This window comes from Salvelinus fontinalis, chromosome 23 (assembly GCF_029448725.1).
Source record: "Salvelinus fontinalis isolate EN_2023a chromosome 23, ASM2944872v1, whole genome shotgun sequence".
In the NCBI taxonomy this organism is placed as follows: Eukaryota; Metazoa; Chordata; class Actinopteri; order Salmoniformes; family Salmonidae; genus Salvelinus; species Salvelinus fontinalis.
In genome coordinates, this window is record NC_074687.1 from 1,274,044 (window position 1) to 1,297,803 (window position 23,760).

General features: G+C 51.7%; 1 protein-coding gene across 1 annotated transcript in view; it reads left to right on the forward strand.

The window, feature by feature from the left end:
* LOC129820679 (unconventional myosin-X-like) overlaps window positions 1–23,760 on the forward strand; it is a 440,174-nt gene that overhangs the window by 326,906 nt on the left and 89,508 nt on the right. The window contains exons 22-25 of the mRNA XM_055877525.1: window positions 3,709–4,206; window positions 9,092–10,169; window positions 18,731–18,854; window positions 21,641–21,884. Coding sequence (XP_055733500.1) covers window positions 3,709–4,206; window positions 9,092–10,169; window positions 18,731–18,854; window positions 21,641–21,884 — 1,944 coding nt within the window. The remainder of the gene's footprint in view (window positions 1–3,708; window positions 4,207–9,091; window positions 10,170–18,730; window positions 18,855–21,640; window positions 21,885–23,760) is intronic.

Here is a 23,760-nt window from a genome sequence, read left to right on the forward strand (position 1 = left end):
GACTGTGTTGGAGTCAGTTCCAGTCAGAGTAGAGTAGAGTAGAGCTCCAGACAGAGTAGAGAGTAGAGCTCCAGACAGAGTAGAGAGTAGAGCTCCAGACAGAGTAGAGTAGAGAGTAGAGCTCCAGACAGAGTAGAGTAGAGAGTAGAGCTCCAGACAGAGTAGAGTAGAGCTCCAGACAGAGTAGAGTAGAGCTCCAGACAGAGTAGAGTAGAGCTCCAGACAGAGTAGAGTAGAGCTCCAGACAGAGTAGAGTAGAGCTCCAGACAGAGTAGAGTAGAGCTCCAGACAGAGTAGAGTAGAGCTCCAGACAAGTAGAGTAGAGTAGAGCTCCAGACAGAGTAGAGCTCCAGACAGAGTAGAGCTACAGACAGAGTAGAGCTCCAGACAGAGTAGAGCTCCAGACAGAGTAGAGCTCCAGACAGAGTAGAGCTCCAGACAGAGTCGAGTAGAGCTCCAGACAGAGTAGAGCTCCAGACAGAGTAGAGCTCCAGACAGAGTCGAGTAGAGCTCCAGACAGAGTCGAGTAGAGCTCCAGACAGAGTCGAGTAGAGCTCCAGACAGAGTCGAGTAGAGCTCCAGACAGAGTCGAGTAGAGCTCCAGACAGAGTAGAGTAGAGCTCCAGACAGAGTAGAGTAGAGCTCCAGTCAGAGTAGAGTAGAGCTCCAGTCAGAGTAGAGTAGAGCTCCAGTCAGAGTAGAGTAGAGCTCCAGTCAGAGTAGAGTAGAGCTCCAGACAGAGTAGAGTAGAGCTCCAGTCAGAGTAGAGTAGAGCTCCAGACAGAGTAGAGTAGAGCTCCAGACAGAGTAGAGTAGAGCTCCAGACAGAGTAGAGTAGAGCTCCAGACAGAGTAGAGTAGAGTAGAGCTCCAGACAAGTAGAGTAGAGTAGAGCTCCAGACAGAGTAGAGTAGAGCTCCAGACAGAGTCGAGTAGAGCTCCAGACAGAGTCGAGTAGAGCTCCAGACAGAGTCGAGTAGAGCTCCAGACAGAGTAGAGTAGAGCTCCAGACAGAGTAGAGTAGAGCTCCAGTCAGAGTCGAGTAGAGCTCCAGTCAGAGTCGAGTAGAGCTCCAGACAGAGTCGAGTAGAGCTCCAGACAGAGTCGAGTAGAGCTCCAGACAGAGTAGAGTAGAGCTCCAGACAGAGTAGAGTAGAGCTCCAGACAGAGTAGAGTAGAGCTCCAGACAGAGTAGAGTAGAGCTCCAGACAGAGTGGAGTAGAGCTCCAGACAGAGTAGAGTAGAGTAGAGCTCCAGACAGAGTAGAGTAGAGCTCCAGACAGAGTCGAGTAGAGCTCCAGACAGAGTCGAGTAGAGCTCCAGACAGAGTCGAGTAGAGCTCCAGACAGAGTCGAGTAGAGCTCCAGACAGAGTAGAGTAGAGCTCCAGTCAGAGTAGAGTAGAGCTCCAGTCAGAGTAGAGTAGAGCTCCAGACAGAGTAGAGTAGAGCTCCAGACAGAGTCGAGTAGAGCTCCAGACAGAGTCGAGTAGAGCTCCAGACAGAGTCGAGTAGAGCTCCAGACAGAGTAGAGTAGAGCTCCAGACAGAGTAGAGTAGAGCTCCAGACAGAGTAGAGTAGAGTAGAGCTCCAGACAGAGTGGAGTAGAGCTCCAGACAGAGTAGAGTAGAGTAGAGCTCCAGACAGAGTAGAGTAGAGCTCCAGACAGAGTAGAGTAGAGCTCCAGACAGAGTCGAGTAGAGCTCCAGACAGAGTCGAGTAGAGCTCCAGACAGAGTCGAGTAGAGCTCCAGTCAGAGTAGAGTAGAGCTCCAGACAGAGTAGAGTAGAGCTCCAGACAGAGTCGAGTAGAGCTCCAGACAGAGTCGAGTAGAGCTCCAGACAGAGTCGAGTAGAGCTCCATACAGAGTAGAGTAGAGCTCCAGACAGAGTAGAGTAGAGCTCCAGACAGAGTAGAGTAGCCACCTGCGCCACCCGGGGCCTCCCGGGTGGCGCAGTGGTCTAGGGCACTGCATCGCAGTGCTATCTGCGCCACCAGAGTCTCTGGGTTCACGCCCAGGCTCTGTCGCAGCCGGCCGCAACCGGGAGGTCCGTGGGGCGACGCACAATTGGCATAGCGTCGTCCGGGTTAGGGAGGGTTTGGCCGGTAGGGATATCCTTGTCTCAGTATGTAAAAATGTAATAAAATGTATGCACTCTACTGTAAGTCGCTCTGGATAAGAGCGTCTGCTAAATGACTAAAATGTAAATGTAAATGTAGTAGAGTAGAGCTCCAGACAGAGTGGAGTAGAGCTCCAGACAGAGTAGAGTAGAGTAGAGCTCCAGACAGAGTAGAGTAGAGCTCCAGTCAGAGTAGAGTAGAGCTCCAGACAGAGTAGAGTAGAGCTCCAGACAGAGTAGAGTAGAGCTCCAGACAGAGTAGAGTAGAGCGCCAGACAGAGTAGAGTAGAGCTCCAGTCAGAGTAGAGTAGAGCTCCAGACAGAGTAGAGTAGAGCTCCAGACAGAGTAGAGTAGAGCTCCAGACAGAGTAGAGTAGAGCTCCAGACAGAGTAGAGTAGAGCTCCAGACAGAGTAGAGTAGAGCTCCAGACAGAGTAGAGTAGAGCTCCAGTCAGAGTAGAGTAGAGCTCCAGTCAGAGTAGAGTAGAGCTCCAGTCAGAGTAGAGTAGAGCTCCAGACAGAGTAGAGTAGAGCTCCAGACAGAGTAGAGTAGAGCTCCAGACAGAGTAGAGTAGAGCTCCAGACAGAGTCGAGTAGAGCTCCAGACAGAGTAGAGTAGAGCTCCAGACAGAGTAGAGTAGAGTAGAGCTCCAGACAGAGTGGAGTAGAGCTCCAGACAGAGTAGAGTAGAGCTCCAGTCAGAGTAGAGTAGAGTAGAGCTCCAGACAGAGTAGAGTAGAGCTCCAGTCAGAGTAGAGTAGAGCTCCAGTCAGAGTAGAGTAGAGCTCCAGACAGAGTAGAGTAGAGCTCCAGTCAGAGTAGAGTAGAGCTCCAGACAGAGTGGAGTAGAGCTCCAGACAGAGTGGAGTAGAGCTCCAGACAGAGTAGAGTAGAGCTCCAGACAGAGTAGAGTAGAGCTCCAGACAGAGTAGAGTAGAGCTCCAGACAGAGTAGAGTAGAGCTCCAGACAGAGTAGAGTAGAGCTCCAGACAGAGTAGAGTAGAGCTCCAGACAGAGTAGAGTAGAGCTCCAGACAGAGTAGAGTAGAGCTCCAGATAGAGTAGAGTAGAGCTCCAGACAGAGTAGAGTAGAGCTCCAGACAGAGTAGAGCTCCAGACAGAGTAGAGTAGAGCTCCAGTCAGAGTAGAGTAGAGCTCCAGACAGAGTAGAGTAGAGCTCCAGACAGAGTAGAGTAGAGCTCCAGACAGAGTCGAGTAGAGCTCCAGACAGAGTCGAGTAGAGCTCCAGACAGAGTCGAGTAGAGCTCCAGACAGAGTCGAGTAGAGCTCCAGTCAGAGTAGAGTAGAGCTCCAGACAGAGTAGAGTAGAGTAGAGCTCCAGACAGAGTCGAGTAGAGCTCCAGACAGAGTAGAGTAGAGTAGAGCTCCAGACAGAGTAGAGTAGTGTCCCCATAGGAAGCACTATAGGAGGTAGTGACTGACTCTCTGTGTCCCCATAGGAAGCACTATAGGAGGTAGTGACTGACTCCGTGTGTCCCCATAGGAAGCACTATAGGAGGTAGTGACTGACTCTATGTGTCCCCATAGGAAGCACTATAGGAGGTAGTGACTGACTCCGTGTGTCCCCATAGGAAGCACTATAGGAGGGTCCTGACCAGCACCATAACCATCCAGAAGAACTACAGGGCTCACTACTGGAGACGCTTGTTCCTGCGGCTCCGCGCTGCAGCTGTCCTTCTGCAGAAACACCAACGTGGTCGGCTGGCCCGAGGCCTCTATCGACAGCTCTCTGACGAGAAAAGGAGGAGGGAGGAGGAGGAGAGAAGGCAGAGGGAGGAGGAGGAGAGAAGGCAGAGGGAGGAGGAGGAGAGAAGGCAGAGGGAGGAGGAGAGCAGGAGGCTGGAAGAGGAAACGAGACGAGAGCAGGAGGAACGGAGGAGGAGGGAGGAAGAGGAGGAGGAGCGGAGGAGGAGAGAGGAAGAGGAGGAGAGACAGAGGGTGTTAGAGCTGGAGGAGTTGAAGAGGAAGGAGGAGAGACTGAGACTACAACAGGAGCAGGAAACACTGAGTAGAAAAGAGGAGGAGCTTAGCAACGGACAGGAAGAGAAGAGAAACACTACAGCTAACAGGTACACCAACATACACTGGTACTGTACTGTCAGCTATCAGCCAACCAACATACACTGGTACTGAACTGTCAGCCATCAGCCAACCAACATATACTGGTACTGAACTGTCAGCCATCAGCCAACCAACATACACTGGTACTGAACTGTCAGCCATCAGCCAACCAACATACACTGGTACTGAACTGTCAGCCATCAGCCAACCAACATACACTGGTACTGTACTGTCAGCCATCAGCCAACCAACATACACTGGTACTGTACTGTCAGCCATCAGCCAACCAACATACACTGGTACTGTACTGTCAGCCATCAGCCAACCAACATACACTGGTACTGTACTGTCAGCCATCAGCCAACCAACATACACTGGTACTGTACTGTCAGCCATCAGCCAACCAACATACACTGGTACTGTACTGTCAGCCATCAGCCAACCAACATACACTGGTACTGAACTGTCAACCATCAGCCAACCAACATACACTGGTACTGTCAGCCATCAGCCAGCCAACATACACTGGTACTGTACTGTCAGCTATCAGCCAACCAACATACACTGGTACTGTACTGTCAGCCATCAGCCAACCAACATACACTGGTACTGTCAGCCATCAGCCAACCAACATACACTGGTACTGTACTGTCAGCCATCAGCCAACCAACATACACTGGTACTGTACTGTCAGCCATCAGCCAACCAACATACACTGGTACTGTCAGCCATCAGCCAACCAACATACACTGGTACTGTACTGTCAGCCATCAGCCAACCAACATACACTGGTACTGTACTGTCAGCCATCAGCCAACCAACATACACTGGTACTGTACTGTCAGCCATCAGCCAGCCAACATACACTGGTACTGTACTGTACTGTCAGCCATCAGCCAACCAACATACACTGGTACTGTACTGTCAGCCATCAGCCAACCAACATACACTGGTACTGTACTGTCAGCCATCAGCCAACCAACATACACTGGTACTGAACTGTCAGCCATCAGCCAACCAACATACAGTGGTACTGTACTGTCAATCATCAGCCAACCAACATACACTGGTACTGTACTGTCAGCCATCAGCCAACCAACATACACTGGTACTGTACTGTCAGCCATCAGCCAACCAACATACACTGGTACTGTACTGTCAGCCATCAGCCAACCAACATACACTGGTACTGTACTGTCAGCCATCAGCCAACCAACATACACTGGTACTGTACTGTCAGCCATCAGCCAACCAACATACACTGGTACTGTCAGCCATCAGCCAACCAACATACACTGGTACTGAACTGTCAGCCATCAGCCAACCAACATACACTGGTACTGAACTGTCAGCCATCAGCCAACCAACATACACTGGTACTGAACTGTCAGCCATCAGCCAACCAACATACACTGGTACTGAACTGTCAGCCATCAGCCAACCAACATACACTGGTACTGTACTGTCAGCCATCAGCCAACCAACATACACTGGTACTGTACTGTCAGCCATCAGCCAACCAACATACACTGGTACTGTACTGTCAGCCATCAGCCAACCAACATACACTGGTACTGTACTGTCAGCCATCAGCCAACCAACATACACTGGTACTGTACTGTCAGCCATCAGCCAACCAACATACACTGGTACTGTACTGTCAGCCATCAGCCAACCAACATACACTGGTACTGAACTGTCAACCATCAGCCAACCAACATACACTGGTACTGTCAGCCATCAGCCAGCCAACATACACTGGTACTGTACTGTCAGCTATCAGCCAACCAACATACACTGGTACTGTACTGTCAGCCATCAGCCAACCAACATACACTGGTACTGTCAGCCATCAGCCAACCAACATACACTGGTACTGAACTGTCAGCCATCAGCCAACCAACATACACTGGTACTGTACTGTCAGCCATCAGCCAACCAACATACACTGGTACTGTACTGTCAGCCATCAGCCAGCCAACATACACTGGTACTGTACTGTACTGTCAGCCATCAGCCAACCAACATACACTGGTACTGTACTGTCAGCCATCAGCCAACCAACATACACTGGTACTGTACTGTCAGCCATCAGCCAACCAACATACACTGGTACTGAACTGTCAGCCATCAGCCAACCAACATACAGTGGTACTGTACTGTCAATCATCAGCCAACCAACATACACTGGTACTGTACTGTCAGCCATCAGCCAACCAACATACACTGGTACTGTACTGTCAGCCATCAGCCAACCAACATACACTGGTACTGTACTGTCAGCCATCAGCCAACCAACATACACTGGTACTGTACTGTCAGCCATCAGCCAACCAACATACACTGGTACTGTACTGTCAGCCATCAGCCAACCAACATACACTGGTACTGTCAGCCATCAGCCAACCAACATACACTGGTACTGTACTGTCAGCCATCAGCCAACCAACATACACTGGTACTGTCAGCCATCAGCCAACCAACATACACTGGTACTGTCAGCCATCAGCCAACCAACATACACTGGTACTGAACTGTCAGCCATCAGCCAACCAACATACACTGGTACTGTACTGTCAGCCATCAGCCAGCCAACATACACTGGTACTGAACTGTCAGCCATCAGCCAACCAACATACACTGGTACTGAACTGTCAGCCATCAGCCAACCAACATACACTGGTACTGAACTGTCAGCCATCAGCCAACCAACATACACTGGTAATGTACTGTACTGTCAGCCATCAGCCAACCAACATACACTGGTACTGAACTGTCAGCCATCAGCCAACCAACATACACTGGTACTGAACTGTCAACCATCAGCCAACCAACATACACTGGTACTGAACTGTCAGCCATCAGCCAGCCAACATACACTGGTACTGAACTGTCGACCATCAGCCAACCAACATACACTGGTACTGTACTGTCAGCCATCAGCCAACCAACATACACTGGTACTGTACTGTCAGCCATCAGCCAACCAACAAACACTGGTACTGAACTGTCAGCCATCAGCCAACCAACATACACTGGTACTGTACTGTCAGCCATCAGCCAACCAACATACACTGGTACTGTCAGCCATCAGCCAACCAACATACACTGGTACTGAACTGTCAGCCATCAGCCAACCAACATACACTGGTACTGTACTGTCAGCCATCAGCCAACCAACATACACTGGTACTGAACTGTCAGCCATCAGCCAACCAACATACACTGGTACTGAACTGTCAGCCATCAGCCAGCCAACATACACTGGTACTGTACTGTCAGCCATCAGCCAACCAACATACACTGGTACTGAACTGTCAGCCATCAGCCAACCAACATACACTGGTACTGTACTGTCAGCCATCAGCCAACCAACATACAATGGTACTGAACTGTCAGCCATCAGCCAACCAACATACACTGGTACTGTACTGTCAGCCATCAGCCAGCCAACATACACTGTACTGTACTGTCAGCCATCAGCCAACCAACATACACTGGTACTGAACTGTCAGCCATCAGCCAACCAACATACACTGGTACTGTACTGTCAGCCATCAGCCAGCCAACATACACTGGTACTGTACTGTCAGCCATCAGCCAACCAACATACACTGGTACTGTACTGTCAGCCATCAGCCAACCAACATACACTGGTACCCTACTGTCAGCCATCAGCCAACCAACATACACTGGTACTGAACTGTCAGCCATCAGCCAACCAACATACACTGGTACTGAACTGTCAGCCATCAGCCAGCCAACATACACTGGTACTGAACTGTCAGCCATCAGCCAACCAACATACACTGGTACTGTACTGTCAGCTATCAGCCAACCAACATACACTGGTACTGAACTGTCAGCCATCAGCCAACCAACATACACTGGTACTGTACTGTCAGCCATCAGCCAGCCAACATACACTGGTACTGAACTGTCAGCCATCAGCCAACCAACATACACTGGTACTGTCAGCCATCAGCCAACCAACATACACTGGTACTGTACTGTCAGCCATCAGCCAGCCAACATACACTGGTACTGTACTGTCAGCCATCAGCCAACCAACATACACTGTACTGTACTGTCAGCCATCAGCCAACCAACATACACTGGTACTGAACTGTCAGCCATCAGCCAACCAACATACACTGGTACTGAACTGTCAACCATCAGCCAGCCAACATACACTGGTACTGAACTGTCAGCCATCAGCCAACCAACATACACTGGTACTGTCAGCCATCAGCCAGCCAACATACACTGGTACTGTACTGTCAGCCATCAGCCAACCAACATACACTGGTACTGTACTGTCAGCCATCAGCCAACCAACATACACTGGTACTGAACTGTCAGCCATCAGCCAACCAACATACACTGGTACTGTACTGTCAGCTATCAGCCAACCAACATACACTGTACTGAACTGTCAGCCATCAGCCAACCAACATACACTGGTACTGTACTGTCAGCCATCAGCCAACCAACATACACTGGTACTGTCAGCCATCAGCCAACCAACATACACTGGCACTGAACTGTCAGCCATCAGCCAACCAACATACACTGGTACTGAACTGTCAACCATCAGCCAACCAACATACACTGGTACTGAACTGTCAGCCATCAGCCAACCAACATACACTGGTACTGTCAGCCATCAGCCAACCAACATACACTGGTACTGTACTGTCAGCCATCAGCCAACCAACATACACTGGTACTGAACTGTCAGCCATCAGCCAGCCAACATACACTGGTACTGTACTGTCAGCCATCAGCCAACCAACATACACTGGTACTGAACAACAACACATTGCTTTGTCTGCAATACTCTCTTGAATCTCCCCATCTAATCATGTTCTTTCTCTTCTTCTCTCCCTTTAGGAACTCCCTGAGGAAGGATCATCTTGCTCCCTATAAGGAGGTGTACCACAAGGAGGTGTCCCTGTCCCACTCCCTGCACCCCCACACCTCCGAGGAGGAGTCCCGTCAGATGGAGGAGATCCTTCGGCTGGAGAAGGAGATTGAGCGTCTGCAGCGCCAGAAGGAGGACGGGGTGTCCATGTTAGGGGACGGCCTGGGAGGGAGCAGGGAGGAGCTCCGGCAGAGGAGAGACGCAGAGATCTACCGGCTGGAGAAGGAGGCGTCTCGCGTGGCCACAGAGTTCCTGGAGCTCCTGGACTTTGGGGGTCTGGAACAGAGTTTGTCCAGCGAGGAGAACCTCCACGACCCCTCAGAGAGCACCGCTCCCCTGGCCCGGGCCGAGGAGGAGGCGAATGAGGGCTTCCATGCTAAGGAGGAGTGTCCCGGTAGTGGTATCCCCCTTCCTGACTTCCCTCTCCCTGCGGAGATCCCTCTAGACCAGGAGCTGTTCTCCTTCCTCCCTCCTCCTCCTCCGGCCTTCGCTGAGGGACTAGTAGCACAGGCCCTTGCCCTCTCACAGGCCCCATGTTGCCCCCCTGTTTACTACCCCCTCACCTCCTATGGATCTAGTGTCCCGACACACCACCCTGCTCCTCCACCTCCTCTCCCTGCCCTCACCACCGGAGGAGGTAAAGCTTTGTGCCACCAACCCACCAGGAGAACAGAGGTTGCTCCAGACACCAACATAGTACCCAGAAGATTCGAGGTTATCCCCAACAGACCCTGCGCCAGGGTAGACGTTATGCCCACCACAGTCCCCGAGGCTGTGCCAGTGAGAAGAGCAGACGTGGTTCCCTCTAGGGTTATGCCCACTGTGCCTGTCCCAGGGGTCAGGGAGGTCAGAGAGGAGGTGTCATTCAGCATCCTACCAGACACAGAGTCAGACTGTGACCAGGAGGAGTTTGAGGAGGTGCAGGGAAGTACAGGCTCGGGAGATGGAGCCAGTATCACGGACGGACACGCTACTGATGAGGACGTGCTGAGGAAATCGTCCTGTACTCAGAACAGCCTGGACTCCTTCAGAGGCAGCTCAGACTCTGTGAGTAGCATGTTTACAAACCTGTACTACATTTATATGTTAGTCATTTAGCATCCGCTCTTTTCAAGATCGATATGCTGAAACAGATCGATATGCTGAAACAGATCGATATGCTGAAACAGATCGATATGCTGAAACAGATCGATATGCTGAAACAGATCGATATGCTGAAGCAGATCTACAAACTGAAAGTGTTAAAAGAGCGTTTTCCTTCAGCTTTTTAGCCACTATGATACGGTGTTACAGTAGATGTACATTGAAATGGATTGTCCTTATATTGACCTAGTACTCATATTGTTCTGGCTTGACAGACTACAGCTAGAGCTGTTGTGGTGACCGTATTACCGTCACACGGGCAATAATGAGTCATGACCGCAGTAAAATTCCACATGACCGTTGAGTCACAGTAATCTCCTTTTCTGCACTCTGGACATGCTTTGGTGGTACCTAACTTGCTAAATACCATCAGGTCCTAATGGCCTGGTACTCAGGGCTCTCTTGTCCCTCCATCAGGTCCTAATGGTCTGGTACTCAGGGCTCTATTTCCCCTCCATCAGGTCCTAATGGTCTGGTACTCAGGGCTCTCTTGTCCCTCCATCAGGTCCTAATGACCTGGTACTCAGGGCTCTATTGTCCCTCCATCAGGTCCTAATGGCCTGGTACTCAGGGCTCTATTGTCCCTCCATCAGGTCCTAATGTGCTGGTACTCAGGGCTCTATTGTCCCTCCATCAGGTCCTAATGGCCTGGTACTCGGGGCTCTATTGTCCCTCCATCAGATCCTAATGGCCTGGTACTCAGGGCTCTATTGTCCCTCCATCAGGTCCTAATGGCCTGGTACTCAGGGCTCTAATGTCCCTCCATCAGGTCCTAATGGCCTAGTACTCAGGGCTCTATTGTCCCTCCATCAGGTCCTAATGACCTGGTACTCAGGGCTCTATTGTCCCTCCATCAGGTCCTAATGACCTGGTACTCAGGGCTCTATTGTCTCTAACCACTCTGACATCAATGCAAATACAGCAGAAAGTCACATCAAACACTCACCATCAAAACAGTATCATAGTTTTAAAACTCACTGTGATGATCAGTTTGAAGACAGAAATTCAACAGCAGGTTTTAACAGTGTAAAACCTGGTAGTTGTGGATGTTGTTTCAAAGCCTAACAACAAAATGGACAGCGCTTTCTAAGGTGATGATTCATTCAAAACACCCATATGTATATTAGAGCTGATGCATAAGCATAGGCCCATATATGAGCCCAAGCCTGAAAAAAAAAAAACGGAATTCAAATAAGAATTGTGCTGTTATACAGTACATAGCGTATCCACAGCAGAAAGACATAAAACACCACTGATTTAAGATGTCGTTGATACATAATTGGTCTAGGCGTAGGGACGGGCAACTGGCGGTCCCCACCCCCCCAGTTTGTAGGGCCGCAGACCTGGTACTCAGGGCTCTAACAGGGTCGTCCCCCCCCCGTCCCCCCCCCGCAGACCTGGTACTCAGTCGAGGTCTCAACTTACTGTTGACCGTTAGAATAATAGGTAAGTTAGTCTAGCGGACAGCTACGTATCTAAACTTGTAGTAAGCACACCCCCCGGGGTGGGGCCCATTGATCATCAGTTATCATTTTCAAAACTGCAAACATTTGTCTCCACCCTGTGGCGAAATGTGTGGAATCCCAGAAATGAACTCATCATGGAGGTGGGTACACAGACCCACGAGCCACTGCGACCCCTCATGATGAGTTATGGTTTTTGGTGACCCCCACCCCCATCTAAGTTGGTGACCCCCACCCCCATCTAAGTTGGTGGCCCCCACCCCCATCTAAGTTGGTGGCCCCCACCCCCATCTAAGTTGGTGGCCCCCACCCCCATCTAAGTTGGTGGCCCCCACCCCCATCTAAGTTGGTGGCCCCCACCCCCATCTAAGTTGGTGGCCCCCACCCCCATCTAAGTTGGTGACCCCCACCCCCATCTAAGTTGGTGACCCCCACCCCCATCTAAGTTGGTGACCCCCCACCCCATCTAAGTTGGTGACCCCCACCCCCATCTAAGTTGGTGACCCCCACCCCCATCTAAGTTGGTGAACCCCCACCCACATCTAAGTTGGTGGCCCCCACCCCCATCTAAGTTGGTGACCCCCACCCCCATCTACGTTGGTGACCCCCACCCCCATCTAAGTTGGTGGCCCCCACCCCCATCTAAGTTGGTGGCCCCCACCCCCATCTAAGTTGGTGGCCCCCACCCCCATCTAAGTTGGTGGCCCCCACCCCCATCTAAGTTGGTGACCCCCACCCCCATCTAAGTTGGTGACCCCCACCCCCATCTAAGTTGGTGGCCCCCACCCCCATCTAAGTTGGTTGCCCCCACCCCCGTCTAAGTTGGTGGCCCCCACCCCCACCCCCATCTAAGTTGGTGGCCCCCACCCCCATCTACGTTGGTGGCCCCCACCCCCATCTAAGTTGGTGGCCCCCACCCCCATCTAAGTTGGTGACCCCCACCCCCATCTAAGTTGGTGACCCCCACCCCCATCTACGTTGGTAGCCCCCACCCCATCTACGTTGGTAGCCCCCATCTAAGTTGGTGAACCCCACCCCCATCTAAGTTGGTGGCCCCCACCCCCACCCCCATCTAAGTTGGTGGCCCCCACCCCCACCCCCATCTAAGTTGGTGGCCCCCACCCCCATCTAAGTTGGTGGCCCCCACCCCCATCTACGTTGGTGGCCCCCACCCCCATCTAAGTTGGTGGCCCCCACCCCCATCTAAGTTGGTGACCCCCACCCCCATCTACGTTGGTAGCCCCCACCCCCATCTACGTTGGTAGCCCCCATCTAAGTTGGTGACCCCCATCTAAGTTGGTGACCCCCATCTAAGTTGGTGACCCCCATCTAAGTTGGTGACCCCCACCCCCATCTACGTTGGTAGCCCCCACCCCCATCTAAGTTGGTGACCCCCACCCCCATCTACGTTGGTAGCCCCCACCCCCATCTAAGTTGGTGACCCCCACCCCCATCTAAGTTGGTGGCCCCCACCCCATCTAAGTTGGTGGCCCCCACCCCCATCTAAGTTGGTGACCCCCACCCCCATCTAAGTTGGTTGCCCCCACCCCCATCTAAGTTGGTGGCCCCCACCCCCACCCCCATCTAAGTTGGTGGCCCCCACCCCCACCCCATCTAAGTTGGTGGCCCCCACCCCCACCCCCATCTAAGTTGGTGACCCCCACCCCCATCTAAGTTGGTGACCCCCACCCCCATCTAAGTTGGTGACCCCCACCCCCATCTAAGTTGGTGGCACCCACCCCCATCTAAGTTGGTGACCCCCACCCCCATCTACGTTGGTGACCCCCACCCCCATCTAAGTTGGTGGCCCCCACCCCCATCTAAGTTGGTGACCCCCACCCCCATCTAAGTTGGTGACCCCCACCCCCATCTAAGTTGGTGACCCCCACCCCCATCTAAATTGGTGACCCCCACCCCCATCTAAGTTGGTGGCCCCCACCCCCATCTAAGTTGGTGACCCCCACCCCCATCTAAGTTGGTGACCCCCACCCCCATCTAAGTTGGTGACCCCCACCCCCATCTAAGTTGGTGACCCCCACCCCCATCTAAGTTGGTGACCCCCACCCCCACCCCATCTAAGTTGGTGGCCCCCACCCCCATCTAAGTTGGTGACCCCCACCCCCATCTAAGTTGGTGACCCCCACCCCCATCTAAGTTGGTGACCCCCACCCCGATCTAAGTTGGTGACCCCCACCCCCACCCCATCTAAGTTGGTGACCCCCACCCCCACCCCATCTAAGTTGGTGGCCCCCACCCCACCTAAGTTGGTGGCCCCCACCCCCATCTAAGTTGGTGACCCCCACCCCCATCTAAGTTGGTGACCCCCACCCCCACCCCATCTAAGTTGGTGGCCCCCACCCCCATCTAAGTTGGTGGCCCCCACCCCCATCTAAGTTGGTGACCCCCACCCCCATCTAAGTTGGTGGCCCCCACCCCCATCTAAGTTGGTGAACCCCCACCCCCATCTAAGTTGGTGACCCCCACCCCCACCCCGATCTAAGTTGGTGGCCCCCACCCCCATCTAAGTTGGTGAACCCCCACCCCGATCTAAGTTGGTGACCCCCACCCCCACCCCATCTAAGTTGGTGGCCCCCACCCCCATCTAAGTTGGTGGCCCCCACCCCCATCTAAGTTGGTGGCCCCCACCCCCATCTAAGTTGGTGGCCCCCACCCCCATCTAAGTTGGTGGCCCCCACCCCCATCTAAGTTGGTCACCCCCACCCCCATCTAAGTTGGTAGCCCCCACCCCCATCTAAGTTGGTGGCCCCCCCACCCCCATCTAAGTTGGTGGCCCCCACCCCCATCTAAGTTGGTGGCCCCCACCCCCATCTAAGTTGGTCACCCCCACCCCCATCTAAGTTGGTGGCCCCCACCCCCATCTAAGTTGGTGGCCCCCACCCCCATCTAAGTTGCCCTTCCCTGCTCCACCCCCATCTAAGTTGCCCTTCCCTGCTCCACCCCCATCTAAGTTGCCCTTCCCTGCTCCACCCCCATCTAAGTTGCCCTTCCCTGCTCCACCCCCATCTAAGTTGGTGGCCCCCACCCCCATCTAAGTTGGTGGCCCCCACCCCCATCTAAGTTGGTGGCCCCCACCCCCGTCTAAGTTGGTGGCCCCCATCCCCATCTAAGTTGTCTTTCCCTGCTCCACCCCCATCTAAATTGGTGGCCCCCACCCCCATCTAAGTTGCCCTTCCCTGCTCCACCCCCATCTAAGTTGGTGACCCCCACCCCCATCTAAGTTGGTGGCCCCCACCCCCATCTAAGTTGGTGGCCCCCACCCCCGTCTAAGTTGGTGGCCCCCATCCCCATCTAAGTTGTCCTTCCCTGCTCCACCCCCATCTAAGTTGGTGACCCCCACCCCCATCTAAGTTGGTGACCCCCACCCCCATCTAAATTGGTGACCCCCACCCCCATCTAAGTTGGTGGCCCCCACCCCCATCTAAGTTGGTGACCCCCACCCCCATCTAAGTTGGTGACCCCCACCCCCATCTAAGTTGGTGACCCCCACCCCCATCTAAGTTGGTGACCCCCACCCCCATCTAAGTTGGTGACCCCCACCCCCACCCCATCTAAGTTGGTGGCCCCCACCCCCATCTAAGTTGGTGACCCCCACCCCCATCTAAGTTGGTGACCCCCACCCCCATCTAAGTTGGTGACCCCCACCCCGATCTAAGTTGGTGACCCCCACCCCCACCCCATCTAAGTTGGTGGCCCCCACCCCACCTAAGTTGGTGGCCCCCACCCCCATCTAAGTTGGTGACCCCCACCCCCATCTAAGTTGGTGACCCCCACCCCCACCCCATCTAAGTTGGTGGCCCCCACCCCCATCTAAGTTGGTGGCCCCCACCCCCATCTAAGTTGGTGACCCCCACCCCCATCTAAGTTGGTGGCCCCCACCCCCATCTAAGTTGGTGAACCCCCACCCCCATCTAAGTTGGTGACCCCCACCCCCACCCCGATCTAAGTTGGTGGCCCCCACCCCCATCTAAGTTGGTGAACCCCCACCCCGATCTAAGTTGGTGACCCCCACCCCCACCCCATCTAAGTTGGTGGCCCCCACCCCCATCTAAGTTGGTGGCCCCCACCCCCATCTAAGTTGGTGGCCCCCACCCCCATCTAAGTTGGTGGCCCCCACCCCCAACTAAGTTGGTGGCCCCCACCCCATCTAAGTTGGTGGCCCCCACCCCCATCTAAGTTGGTCACCCCCACCCCCATCTAAGTTGGTAGCCCCCACCCCCATCTAAGTTGGTGGCCCCCCCACCCCCATCTAAGTTGGTGGCCCCCACCCCCATCTAAGTTGGTCACCCCCACCCCCATCTAAGTTGGTGGCCCCCACCCCCATCTAAGTTGGTGGCCCCCACCCCCATCTAAGTTGCCCTTCCCTGCTCCACCCCCATCTAAGTTGCCCTTCCCTGCTCCACCCCCATCTAAGTTGCCCTTCCCTGCTCCACCCCCATCTAAGTTGCCCTTCCCTGCTCCACCCCCATCTAAGTTGGTGACCCCCACCCCCATCTAAGTTTGTGGCCCCCACCCCCATCTAAGTTGGTGGCCCCCACCCCCGTCTAAGTTGGTGGCCCCCATCCCCATCTAAGTTGTCTTTCCCTGCTCCACCCCCATCTAAATTGGTGGCCCCCACCCCCATCTAAGTTGCCCTTCCCTGCTCCACCCCCATCTAAGTTGGTGACCCCCACCCCCATCTAAGTTGGTGGCCCCCACCCCCATCTAAGTTGGTGGCCCCCACCCCCGTCTAAGTTGGTGGCCCCCATCCCCATCTAAGTTGTCCTTCCCTGCTCCACCCCCATCTAAATTGGTGGCCCCCACCCCCATCTAAGTTGCCCTTCCCTGCTCCACCCCCATCTAAGTTGCCCTTCCCTGCTCTAAATTCTGTTACTTGCCTTTGAGTGTAAACTGTATTATGGTGCATACTGGATGGACTGGTTACCTTCTAGGCTCCAAGCGTTCTATCCATGAGTCTGGGGAGAACATACAGCCCTAGGCTATGCTGTTGGTTCATTGATTGTGCAGGTTTACAGTTAACCTACAATGTATAGTGAATAGCCTAGTTATAGGGGATTTTATAATAACTTTAACTATACAGTACCATGCGTTTCCATCTCCTTTCCTGGCAACAGTTTAATGAAATATGTTTCATTGTGAAAACATCTTCCCCAACAGAATTAACTTGTTTTCAATAATTAAGCGCTGGGTAGCTGCAGGAACAGGGTAGGAGAGCCCATGGCATACAGAGTACTGGGTAGGAACAGGGCTGGAGAGACCATGGCATACAGAGTACTGGGTAGCTGCAGGAACAGGGTAGGAGAGACCATGGCATACAGAGTACTGGGTAGGAACAGGGCTGGAGAGACCATGGCATACAGAGTACTGGGTAGCTGCAGGAACAGGGTAGGAGAGACCATGGCATACAGAGTACTGGGTAGGAACAGGGCTGGAGAGCCCATGGCATACAGAGTACTGGGTAGGAACAGGGTTGGAGAGACCATGGCATACAGAGTACTGGGTAGGAACAGGGTTGGAGAGCCCATGGCATACAGAGTACTGGGTAGCTGTAGGAACAGGGTTGGAGAGACCATGGCATACAGAGTACTGGGTAGCTGCAGGAACAGGGTAGGAGAGACCATGGCATACAGAGTACTGGGTAGCTGCAGGAACAGGGTTGGATAGCCCATGGCATACAGAGTACTGGGTATGAACAGGGTTGGAGAGACCATGGCATACAGAGTACTGGGTAGATGCAGGAACAGGGTTGGAGAGACCATGGCATACAGAGTACTGGGTAGCTGCAGGAACAGGGTTGGAGAGACCATGGCATACAGAGTACTGGGTAGATGCAGGAACAGGGTAGGAGAGACCATGGCATACAGAGTACTGGGTAGATGCAGGAACAGGGTTGGAGAGCCCATGGCATACAGAGTACTGGGTAGCTGCAGGAACAGGGTTGGAGAGACCATGGCATACAGAGTACTGGGTAGCTGCAGGAACAGGGGTGGAGAGCCCATGGCATACAGAGTACTGGGTAGCTGCAGGAACAGGGTTGGAGAGCCCATGGCATACAGAGTACTGGGTAGCTGCAGGAACAGGGTTGGATAGCCCATGGCATACAGAGTACTGGGTAGCTGCAGGAACAGGGTTGGAGAGCCCATGGCATACAGAGTACTGGGTATGAACAGGGTTGGAGAGCCCATGGCATACAGAGTACTGGGTAGCTGCAGGAGCAGGGTAGGAGAGACCATGGCATACAGAGTACTGGGTAGCTGCAGGAACAGGGTTGGAGAGCCCATGGCATACAGAGTACTGGGTAGCTGCAGGAACAGGGTTGGAGAGCCCATGGCATACAGAGTACTGGGTAGCTGCAGGAACAGGGTTGGAGAGCCCATGGCATACAGAGTACTGGGTATGAACAGGGTTGGAGAGCCCATGGCATACAGAGTACTGGGTAGCTGCAGGAGCAGGGTAGGAGAGCCCATGGCATACAGAGTTTGGGTGGAATATCACCTGTGGGGCAGTGACTGCATGCATACCTGCCGCCCCAGCATGCTGGGAAATCAGAGTTTTATATTTATTTCTCAGCTGCTCATATTAAGCGCAGCTCCACTATAAAAGCCAAGTAGCCTACCCAGCATGCTGGGAAATCAGACCGGCGGGAAAGCGCGCGGCCTTCATTCGCTATTGATTGATGATATTGATTGCTTACGGATGTCTTTTTTGTCTTGCCCATTTGATAATGGGTCATTCTGAATCTAAACTAGGAACAGATAGGACCTGTTTCAAATAATCACTTTATGCTCAACAGTCACTTCATACTCGCTTCTTAATGGTAAAAATATCCTTTCTATTTCATTCAGATCTATAACAGAACCATACTATCCTAGCCTGGTCCCAGATCTATAACAGGACCATACTATCCTAGCCTGGTCACAGATCTGTTTGTGCTCTGGCTAGACATTCACTGTGTAATAATATGTCTATGTATGTGATGTTCAGTTTATAGACAGTGACACAAGCACCGATGGTTATGTGGACACAGACGAGGAGGTCTCCAATGGAAGGGTCAATCTACTGAACGGCTCTGGGCCTCCATACTTTCACAGCTACCTCTACATGAAGGGTGAGTACATTCACCAATGGCACCCTATTCCCTATAACTTTTGACCAGGGCCCATAGGGGACAGGGTGCTATTTGGGACAGATGCTAGATAAACCACTGGTCGACAGGCATGTAGATGTCTCAGGCTTCTGTTATGTTGTAGAGCTCTAGTAGTCTAGCAGGCTTCTGTTATGTTGTAGAGCTCTAGTAGTCTAGCAGGTTTCTGTTATGTTGTAGAGCTCTAGTAGTCTAGCAGGCTTCTGTTATGTTGTAGAGCTCTAGTAGTCTAGCAGGCTTCTGTTATGTTGTAGAGCTCCAGTAGTCTAGCAGGCTTCTGTTATGTTGTAGAGCTCTAGTAGTCTAGCAGGCTTCTGTTTTGTTGTAGAGCTCTAGTAGTCTAGCAGGCTTCTGTTATGTTGTAGAGCTCTAGTAGTCTAGCAGGCTTCTGTTATGTTGTAGTGGACTAGTAGTCTAGCAGGCTTCTGTTATGTTGTAGAGGACTAGTAGTCTAGCAGGCTTCTGTTATGTTGTAGAGCTCTAGTAGTCTAGCAGGCTTCTGTTATGTTGTAGAGCTCCAGTAGTCTAGCAGGCTTCTGTTATGTTGTAGAGCTCCAGTAGTCTAGCAGGCTTCTGTTATGTTGTAGAGCTCTAGTAGTCTAGCAGGCTTCTGTTATGTTGTAGAGCTCTAGTAGTCTAGCAGGCTTCTGTTATGTTGTAGTGGACTAGTAGTCTAGCAGGCTTCTGTTATGTTGTAGAGCTCTAGTAGTCTAGCAGGCTTCTGTTATGTTGTAGAGCTCTAGTAGTCTAGCAGGCTTCTGTTATGTTGTAGAGCTCCAGTAGTCTAGCAGGCTTCTGTTATGTTGTAGAGCTCTAGTAGTCTATCAGGCTTCTGTTATGTTGTAGTGGACTAGTAGTCTAGCAGGCTTCTGTTATGTTGTAGAGCTCTAGTAGTCTAGCAGGCTTCTGTTATGTTGTAGAGCTCCAGTAGTCTAGCAGGCTTCTGTTATGTTGTAGAGCTCCAGTAGTCTAGCAGGCTTCTGTTATGTTGTAGAGCTCTAGTAGTCTAGCAGGCTTCTGTTATGTTGTAGAGCTCCAGTAGTCTAGCAGGCTTCTGTTATGTTGTAGAGCTCTAGTAGTCTAGCAGGCTTCTGTTATGTTGTAGAGCTCTAGTAGTCTAGCAGGCTTCTGTTATGTTGTAGAGCTCCAGTAGTCTAGCAGGCTTCTGTTATGTTGTAGAGCTCTAGTAGTCTAGCAGGCTTCTGTTATGTTGTAGAGCTCCAGTAGTCTAGCAGGCTTCTGTTATGTTGTAGAGCTCTAGTAGTCTAGCAGGCTTCTGTTATGTTGTAGAGCTCTAGTAGTCTAGCAGGCTTCTGTTATGTTGTAGAGTTCCAGTAGTCTAGCAGGCTTCTGTTATGTTGTAGTGGACTAGTAGTCTAGCAGGCTTCTGTTATGTTGTAGAGCTCCAGTAGTCTAGCAGGCTTCTGTTATGTTGTAGAGCTCTAGTAGTCTAGCAGGCTTCTGTTATGTTGTAGAGCTCTAGTAGTCTAGCAGGCTTCTGTTATGTTGTAGTGCTCTAGTAGTCTAGCAGGCTTCTGTTATGTTGTAGAGCTCTAGTAGTCTAGCAGGCTTCTGTTATGTTGTAGTGGACTAGTAGTCTAGCAGGCTTCTGTTATGTTGTAGAGCTCTAGTAGTCTAGCAGGCTTCTGTTATGTTGTAGAGCTCCAGTAGTCTAGCAGGCTTCTGTTATGTTGTAGAGCTCTAGTAGTCTAGCAGGCTTCTGTTATGTTGTAGTGCTCCAGTAGTCTAGCAGGCTTCTGTTATGTTGTAGAGCTCTAGTAGTCTAGCAGGCTTCTGTTATGTTGTAGAGCTCCAGTAGTCTAGCAGGCTTCTGTTATGTTGTAGAGCTCTAGTAGTCTAGCAGGCTTCTGTTATGTTGTAGAGCTCTAGTAGTCTAGCAGGCTTCTGTTATGTTGTAGTGCTCTAGTAGTCTAGCAGGCTTCTGTTATGTTGTAGAGCTCTAGTAGTCTAGCAGGCTTCTGTTATGTTGTAGTGGACTAGTAGTCTAGCAGGCTTCTGTTATGTTGTAGAGCTCTAGTAGTCTAGCAGGCTTCTGTTATGTTGTAGAGCTCCAGTAGTCTAGCAGGCTTCTGTTATGTTGTAGAGCTCCAGTAGTCTAGCAGGCTTCTGTTATGTTGTAGAGCTCTAGTAGTCTAGCAGGCTTCTGTTATGTTGTAGAGCTCCAGTAGTCTAGCAGGCTTCTGTTATGTTGTAGAGGACTAGTAGTCTAGCAGGCTTCTGTTATGGTGTAGAGCTCTAGTAGTCTAGCAGGCTTCTGATATGTTGTAGTGGACTATAGCAGCAGGCTTCTGCTATGTTGTAGTGTGCTAGTAGTCTAGTACACATTCTTGGTTGGGGAGTGGACCTCTTTCTCTCTCTTTCCCTCTCTTTCCCTCTCTCTTCTCTCTCTCCCCAATATTTCTCTCTCCTCTCTCTCCTCTCTCTTCCCTATTTCTCTATTCTTCTCTCTCCCCCCTCTCTCTCCCCCTCTCTCCCTATTTCTCTATTCCTCTCTCCTCTCTCTTCCCTCTTTCTCTATTCCTCTCTCTCCCTTCTCTCTCCCTTCTCCTCCCTCCCCCTCTCTCTCTCGCTCAATTCAGTTCAATTTAATACACTTTATTGGCATGGAAAGTTAACTTCCAAAGTAAACCTATAACCAAGCTGGTGGAAGAAGAGAGGTAATGTGACAATCTCTCTCCCCTCTCTATCTCCTCTCTCTCCCCTCTCTCTCTCCCCTCTCTCTCTCCTAGGTGGACTGATGATCCCGTGGCGACGGAGGTGGTGTGTATTGAAGGACGACACCTTCATGTGGTTCAGGGCGAAGCAGGACAGTCTGAAGAGTGGCTGGCTGTATAAGAAGGGAGGTGGCATGTCCACTCTGTCCAGAAGGAACTGGAAGCAGCGTTGGTTCGTCCTGAGAGACGATAAACTCATGTACTTTGAGAACGACAGCGAGGAGAAACTGAAGGGGACCGTCGACATCCGCTCCGCCAAGTAAGAGCCTCGCTTGTGCCCCAAATGACACCCTATTCCCTATGTAGTGCACTACTTTTAACCAGAGCCCATAGTTCTCCTACACCCTATTCCCTATGTAGTGCACTACTTTTGACCAGAGCCCATAGTTCTCCTACACCCTATTCCCTATGTAGTGCACTACTTTTGACCAGGGCCCATAGTTCTCCTACACCCTATTCCCATGTGTAGTGCACTACTTTTGACCAGGGCCCATAGTTCTCCTACACCCTATTCCCTATGTAGTGCACTACTTTTGACCAGGGCCCATAGTTCTCCTACACCCTATTCCCTATGTAGTGCACTACTTTTAACCAGGGCCCATAGTTCTCCTACACCCTATTCCCATGTGTAGTGCACTACTTTTGACCAGGGCCCATAGTTCTCCTACACCCTATTCCCCTGTGTAGTGCACTACTTTTGACCAGGGCCCATAGTTCTCCTACACCCTATTCCCTATGTAGTGCACTACTTTTAACCAGGGCCCATAGTTCTCCTACACCCTATTCCCATGTGTAGTGCACTACTTTTGACCAGGGCCCATAGTTCTCCTACACCCTATTCCCTATGTAGTGCACTACTTTTGACCAGGGCCCATAGTTCTCCTACACCCTATTCCCTATGTAGTGCACTACTTTTAACCAGGGCCCATAGTTCTCCTATACCCTATTCCCATGTGTAGTGCACTACTTTTGACCAGGACCCATAGTTCTCCTACACCCTATTCCCCTGTGTAGTGCACTACTTTTGACCAGGGCCCATAGTTCTCCTACACCCTATTCCCTATGTAGTGCACTACTTTTGACCAGGGCCCATAGTTCTCCTACACCCTATTCCCTATGTAGTGCACTACTTTTAACCAGGGCCCATAGTTCTCCTACACCCTATTCCCATGTGTAGTGCACTACTTTTGACCAGGGCCCATAGTTCTCCTACACCCTATTCCCCTGTGTAGTGCACAACTTTTGACCAGGGCCCATAGTTCTCCTACACCCTATTCCCTATGTAGTGCACTACTTTTAACCAGGGCCCATAGTTCTCCTACACCCTATTCCCATGTGTAGTGCACTACTTTTGACCAGGGCCCATAGTTCTCCTACACCCTATTCCCTATGTAGTGCACTACTTTTGACCAGGGCCCATAGTTCTCCTACACCCTATTCCCTATGTAGTGCACTACTTTTAACCAGGGCCCATAGTTCTCCTATACCCTATTCCCATGTGTAGTGCACTACTTTTGACCAGGACCCATAGTTCTCCTACACCCTATTCCCTATGTAGTGCACTACTTTTAACCAGGGCCCATAGTTCTCCTACACCCTATTCCCATGTGTAGTGCACTACTTTTGACCAGGGCCCATAGTTCTCCTACACCCTATTCCCTATGTAGTGCACTACTTTTGACCAGGGCCCATAGTTCTCCTACACCCTATTCACTATGTAGTGCACTACTTTTGACCAGGGCCCATAGTTCTCCTACACCCTATTCCCTATGTAGTGCACTACTTTTGACCAGGGCCCATAGTTCTCCTACAACCTATTCCCTATGTAGTGCACTACTTTTGACCAGGGCCCATAGTTCTCCTACACCCTATTCCCTATGGAGTGCACTACTTTTAACCAGGGCCCATAGTTCTCCTACACCCTATTCCCTATGGAGTGCACTACTTTTGATGCTATAGGCCCTTGTCAAAAATAGTGCACTAGTGTTCCCTTTTGGACAGAGCCCTGGTGTCATTTCCAATTCAATGCAATGTTGGCCGAATGCAGTTAACCTAATTTCTCCAGTTCATACTCCGTCTCTAACCTGTGGTGTCCTATCCTGCTGTCTACAGGGACATAGTAGATAACCTGTCTC